The following is a 6884-nucleotide window of genomic DNA, read 5'->3' on the forward strand; positions in this document are numbered from 1 at the left end:
AAATTGCATGCTCCTACGATGGGGAAAAACAAGAAGAAAAGGCGGGAAAATGTGTCCTTCCCTGCAGCAACATGCGGCCACCTGTAAATAGTATCATCTTGAATGATATGTGGGCACCCTAGGGGTGCTTCCATGAAATAAGTAACCGCAAGGTTCTGGATATGCACGCCTTGTTTAGAAGTCAATTGACTCAGAAAACATATTGCAAGTGAACAATCCTGTGGCCACAGTAATGCCTAGTTGGATTTCCCCGATTTAGAAAAGGTTAGTGAACAATGTCAAGGTGAATAGTAGCAGCTTTCTCTCTGTTAGCTTTTTGACCATGGCCATTTTGGAATGTAAATCGGCAAGGAACTCAAATTTTTCAAGTCCCAAGAGCTCCTTCAGGTGTTCGTAGTTTAAAAGAGCGAAAGGGCCAAATGATTCAAGTCTAGAGTCTCAAACTAATTACGAACAAGACAGCTATGCTGAACCTTATCCAGACGTTTTCGCTTCAGTGACGAAATGTATAAACAATTTCCAGAAAGCATTCTTAAGATCCTCCCCGAAGAATGAAAAGAAACAGACTAGAAGAATCATCTATCACGGAACGAGTTAGATCAGACAATTTGTATGAATCAATCCCAGTACTGGTAGTGTTCAACTGGTAAGCTTGTATCTCATAATCAATTCTCCACATAGTATTCTTCAAATTTCCACAGATCATGCTGGAAAAATTAACATCAGGGAGGCTCCTTGAACGTACATGCACAAGGACTTCATAATTGATGCATGAACACTGCCTTTGAAGCTCTAATAAAATATGACCTCTCCCCTCTCAATTCTAATCAGATGAAATTTCAACTTGTGTGCAACTGAACATTCTGCACATTTCTTCTCCATTCTCAAACAAAAACACTTCCTCTACCGGCGGGCTTCTCTGGGCCAAACAATAAGTACAGAGATTAGTAGCGGGAGTTTCTTGTGCGCATAGAGGAGGCTTAATATATGACAGCACCAACCTCCAACACAACCATAGCTATTGTACAAAGCTTCCTCCTTGTACACTTAGGAACCTTTCTGTCGTGGGATCAAATCATGAACTTCACACTTGGAATAGATTTACCACGTACCGATTCAAAAGGACCATATTTGTGCATAGAAAAGATTACTCAAGCAATATGACAATATCGAAATTTCATTTATCTAATAAAGACACTACGACATTTTATGTTTTACCTGCCTCCTTTCTGACACAAGAATCTTCAAGTTTCCACAGATTAACCTCACCCTTCCCCCACGATGACAAGCGCACAAAAAAAATTATGAACTGCCGATGGAAATACACAAGTTCCCAGAAAGTTTTCTTTTAAACAAACTTAAGACTGATAGTGATAGAGATTTTCCTTTCCAGGAACAAAAAAGCAGTGAACTCTACCAGAAAATAATCACAGAAGGAATCAAGGTAAATATCCTCAGTTATCTTTCCTTATTTTGTTTTGTTTTCTATCCACACGCCACATAACCAGAAACCTTACAATCTCACAATTATCTACCAAATCATACCACCCACCACCCTCCAAAGACAACTTGATGCGTTGTACCAAAATTATAATGATATTACCAAAATAATAACGGTACAGCTCAATAGTAAGAAGTGCCAGGAAGAGCCTGTCCAACAAAATTTCCTGGACTCTGTTCCTTGAACATTAAATGCCATATAAACACTCAACAACAAATCTACAAATAGCCTCACAAAAGCCAAAATCCCAAAAATTAAACATATAAGAAACACTGCTATACCCTTATTCTCCATAGATTTCTGAATCTCTAGAACCCTTTCAATCTTTGATCTGCAAATTAGAGACACTGATTAGATCCCCACATTTTCGAAAACAACAAGGGGGACAAAAGGGAGAAAAAACAAAAGACCCATTAACAACAAAATTGAAGGAAACAAGGAATAAAGAATACTGTAATAAATAATTGAATAATTCTACTAAAAAAACATACAAGGGGAAAATAACAACAGGAGGGAAATATTTGTAATAAAAAAGATATAGTGGTAGATGAGAAATGGATAATCTAATTGTTCCCTTAATATCCTATTACTGTTATGGGATAATCCAACATGGTCTGAAAATCATCAAGTCATTAAAAAGACATGTCGCTCAAAGCCATGCATGATCCTTCCAGAAGCCAGTCCAGCACTTGACACATACTAATGATATCTCACAGGCACTTACAAATACCTTTGAGACTCATGTAAGGGGACCCAAGTGGATTAGGGTACTAATACATTTGCCCTGTCCCTTTCATTGCATCTACACGAACTTAGACTGGTATTTTCAATGATGCCACTGATCAAGATGCACAAGGACACAGAAACCCATATTATTAGGAGGCCCATGTATAGATGTTCCTCTTCACATTATCTTAAGAGCTGAGTTTTTTTCTTTTTTCTTCTTTCCTTTCTTACTCTTCCCTTTCCTTTTAAGAGAGAACTTATCCAAGGATAAGGCATAATCAATTCCTACACTTCCAGAAGATTAAGCCCTCTATCCCCAGGAAGGAAAAGTTATTTAACTTTCTGACTGCAATAGATGAGAAAACCTCATCCATTTTTCTTTTGACTTTTTACTTTTCCTTAAAGCCATTAGTTTCTCAATACTTGGGATTTTTTTACACGGTTTATATTATGCTTGCTACAGCTAATATAGTTGCTAAAAAAAGTTGCTTAATTGTAGTTATTTGTTTAATTTTTGCTCACTACCACTTCGGATTACTACAAATCACTAGCAACCCCGTCATTTTATTTTTTTCCAAATAATGTTTAAGGCCATCCTCATATGCACTGTTTGAAGTTTAATAAAGCATGTTATGTTGCAAAGTTCTTTGGTCTCAAAAGATTGGAGTCCTAGATCAATCCCTGTATCAAGGGTTCTTTTTATAAAAAAAACAATGCCAAATATAAGCTGTGTAAACAAATTTTAAAAGCATGGTACCCAAAAGCAGATGAAATATATCACTAAGGAAAAGAAGTAACCTGAGAATCAAATTATCCCTGAGGAGTCCGTCCAACTGTGTGGAAGCAAGGGATTTCCAAGAAATAAGATCATTAACATCTTTGGCCTGCAAATTGTAATTAACAGTTAAAAGAGAGTTGAAAAACAACAGCTAGAATCCAAGAAATAATCAAAACCAAAAGAGTTAAGAAATCCACGTACAATGAGATCCTGGCTGCTGTGGAGACTCTTTACATCTGATCTCATCTTCTCTAAAAGTATATCTTTCTCTCCTAAATCCTTGTCAATTTCTTTGAAAATATTGCCGTATTTAGAATTCACTTCCTCAAGGTATCGCTCCAAAATGGATAAACTCAAGTCCAGAGAACGAACTTTTTGCATCAATATTTTGAGAACAGAGTCCCCAGGCATCCTGCCAACTTGTTGATGCCGAACTTCTTCAACTGGATCTGGCAATTTATTTTTCACAACTTCATTCTTTGCATTTGAGTTTTCCACTGAAGAGTCTTCCATATCACTGTACAAGTCTGTATAAGTATCATCATCTTGAGTGGACTCTAGTTGGGATGACGGTGGTTTCTGCTCACCAGCTCCCACCTCATATCCAAATAAATTATCTTGATCAGAGATCATATCCTCCAGCATTTGCTCGACAGCATCCACTCCATAAATTTCAATAACACTTAACGTACAATAAAATTCTGAACCATAATGGCTCAGAAGATTCAACCTTAGATATCTCACCCCTATCAGCACCTGAAGAGTAAACCTCTGAGCATGCTTAACATTTGCAGCTGTAAAATTCCCAAGCTTCACCCAGTCGCCTGTTGGATAAACCAAGCTTCCAAGCAGCTCAAAATGTTTCAAGTTAGAAGAATAATGCTCAAAATTTGCTATTTCAATAGTATCTACCAGTGTTTCTTCTGACAGTTCTATTACAACAAATTTCTCCTCTGCAGAGCATGGATTCCGAAGGTACTTATCCTTGTCTCCGACTAAGATATTGGAGGCCCCCTTTGCTTCCTTATTGAAAGCCAAAACCTTGGCTCCTTTGGAAGCTGAAGCATAGTTGTATTCTTTACCTCCAGGCTCCATCCTATGAATTACACCTCCAACTTGACCAGTTCCAGGTTTACTTTTAGAGCTAAATGCTCTACTTTTGAATTCATCAAGACCGAGGGGCACAACACGAGATGGTCGATCAGTCTTTTGAGCATTATTTTCAGACTTCACAGCTGAACCAGAGTCTACCTCAGATTGCTCAACAGCAAAGGCATCATTTGTGTTTCCTTCACTAATAAGCAATGTGTCATTGGAACCTCGGGTTTCAGCACTATCTGTACACGAGCTCTCATCAGAACACACAGGACAAGTTTCTTTTGATTGATTTTTATGTACAGAAACAGAGCATTTGCTGGGTTCCGCTGTTGCTTCATTCCAAGTGGATATGCTAACTGGAAGGTCTCCAGACCCATCTAAATCGAAGGAAATAAAAGATTAGCTTGTAAGAATCTATGAAAACAATGCAGCTAAAAGATGAAAGAATTTTGAAATAGCACAGATCCGGAATAACATCACTAATTTATACCAAAGATACCTCAAGGAAGAAGAATTAAAGGCAGAGCCTAATTGAAAACAAATTCTACTTCAACATGAATATTATTGTCCCATAAGCTTCCTATGAGTGGCAACGTTGGCAATTTAAGATAACAATGTGTGCCTTTCTTTACAGATTTTGGGGAAAAAACTACCATGTTTAAGCTTTCCTAAGACAACATATAATAATATTAGGGGAAAGAAAAGGCTAAAAAAGTATTGAAAGATTAATTGCAGACGCTGGGACAATTGCATAGACAAGACCATGTCAGTTTGTAGGAAGTATAAGATCAAGTTATAAACATAGACACTTCAAACAAATATAGTTAGAGGAATTGTAACATGAATCTAGTGGAGAGTAATGCCCTATCAGAACAAAGTTTACCAACCAAACAGTCTCAAACCCTATGGAATCAACATACATGAGTAACACAAGATCAAAGAAAGCAGGTACTTATAAACAAATCAACCACCAACCCCACAGCTGGTAGTTATAAACACTTCAACCACTACCACCACCACTGCCATTTCTTGCCTATTTCTCAATATGATTGTTGGTTTATTTAATAGAAAAACAACTTTAAAAAAAAATTCCATTTTTCATCTCTGGCACATTACTGGGCCATTTTTTATGGTAATTTCCATCAGATGGAAAGCCTTGCTCTCTTCGCATCTTTTAACTTAATAGATCGCTAAGAACATCAAGAAAAATTGATAGGAAGCTTACCTGTATAACCATCGCCATGACTGATCCATATACTCAAGAGAAAGACAAGCCCCCACAAAACAAAAACCAAAGACAAAGAAACCTTGTAGAATTGATTCTTTCCACGAATATCCTTCTCCAAAGCTCTTCTTTCAAGAAAAGCTCTACGTGATCTCTGCATCGCTCATCAATCCGACATAAATGGCTAGCTAACTTTCAAGTTTTAATGAAAAAAACAAATTAACCTGCAACAAATAGCACAAAAACTTAACTTCATTTCCACAATCAAAATCCAAAAAAACAAGTATGATTTAAATCCAAATTCAGAGAATTATAAAGGGCTTTCATTTAACTTGCAAATTCAGCTAAAAAGGACATTGACAACTCCTAATTCAACAAAGTGAGCAAATGGGTTTTCTTCAGAAACAAACAAAACACTCAAAAGGCAAAAAGAAAGTTACTCCTTAAGCAATGAAGTTGATATTCTACAGCGGGTTCATCATTAAACAGTCGGGCAAAAAAATCAACTTAGCGGTAAAGCAAAAACAAAAGAACCACTTGGATCATAAGCAACATACACAGTGAAACAACTCTGGCTATAACTAAACTAAATCAACAAATCCCATTAAAAAAAAACAGATTTCCATAAAAGCACCCCAAATAAAACTAAAAACAACGAAATATAGAGAAAATGATATGACAATCAATTTATTTAAAAAGGGTAATGAAGAAATCACCTGTATTGAATTGAGTTTGGGAAAAAATAAAAAAGAAGGAGTGATCTTTAAGATTTCTCGACCAAGGAGAAGAAGAGGTGAAAAATCGGGAAGGTCAACTTAACGTGGAAGGAGGTGGAAAGGGCAGAGTTTAAGGCGAGTGTCTTCCGCGTTGTTGTGAAGAGTCCTTTTCTGATTTGATCCAGCGTTTTTTTTTTTTAATTTTACTATTACCGCAATTACTGCTTCTCACTCTACAACTGCAAGCAACTCCTCATCATATTAAGCATTGTCTCTCTTTTGCAACGCATTCATCTCTTCTCCCTGTTTGCTTTCGGCTTCTCTGTATCAATTTCGTTAGGTCTCTCTCTTGTTTTCAAACAAAAGTTCCGGACTGATTGATGATGCCGTTTTCTTTTAAATAATTCAAACACCACCTTGTCTTGTCTCCTCTCTAATTGGTACTCTTTTTAGTTTTGAATTTACCCCTTGTTTTTTTCAATTTGAATGAAAGGAAAGGATTTCTTTTATGGATATTAATTGAGGTCTCGTTTCCTTCCTTAATACAAACTTTGAATTTGGATTAATATCTTGTGCCATGATTATCTTTGCAAATTGGATATTTAAGATTATGATAAAGGTTATTTTATAAAGTAATTTTTATTTAAAAATATATTAAAAATATATTTTTAAAATGAGTATATTAAAATAATTTGAAAATATAAAAAAAATAATTTAAAATAAAATAAAATAAATTTTTTAAAAAAATTCTTTTAAAATGCAAAAACAAGTCAAAATCACATCTGCTAAATCTATTTAGGTTTATGAGATCTATTTAAAATCCGATCAATTTAGAATTTA

The 6884-nt window shown here is 35.8% G+C and overlaps 1 protein-coding gene across 1 annotated transcript; it reads right to left on the reverse strand.

Annotated features, from left to right (window-relative positions):
- Window positions 1-1439: 1439 nt before the first annotated feature.
- Window positions 1440-6471, reverse strand: LOC18108413 (SUN domain-containing protein 4). Its single transcript, XM_006371322.3, has 5 exons — window positions 6045-6471; window positions 5329-5552; window positions 3207-4480; window positions 3026-3111; window positions 1440-1832 (listed from the first exon to the last, which is right to left on the reverse strand). The coding sequence occupies exons 2-5, from the start codon at window positions 5486-5488 to the stop codon at window positions 1589-1591; spliced, it is 1764 nt and encodes a 587-aa protein (XP_006371384.2). The 5' UTR covers window positions 5489-5552; window positions 6045-6471; the 3' UTR covers window positions 1440-1588.
- Between the last annotated feature and the right edge of the window lie 413 nt (window positions 6472-6884).

This window comes from Populus trichocarpa, chromosome 19 (genome assembly GCF_000002775.5).
Source record: "Populus trichocarpa isolate Nisqually-1 chromosome 19, P.trichocarpa_v4.1, whole genome shotgun sequence".
NCBI lineage: Eukaryota > Viridiplantae > Streptophyta > Magnoliopsida > Malpighiales > Salicaceae > Populus > Populus trichocarpa.

What these genes read in the sequence shown, in the direction of transcription:
- LOC18108413 (XM_006371322.3), bottom strand. Translation starts at nt 5,488, where the DNA reads ATGCAGAGATCACGTAGAGCTTTTCTTGAAAGAAGAGCTTTGGAGAAG. An exon ending in TCATGGCGATGGTTATACAG is followed by an intron (nt 4,481 to 5,328) that starts GTAAGCTTCCTA and finishes CCTTCGATTTAG; the next exon opens with ATGGGTCTGGAGACCTTCCA. An exon ending in AGGGATAATTTGATTCTCAG is followed by an intron (nt 1,833 to 3,025) that starts GTTACTTCTTTT and finishes TCTAATTTGCAG; the next exon opens with ATCAAAGATTGAAAGGGTTC.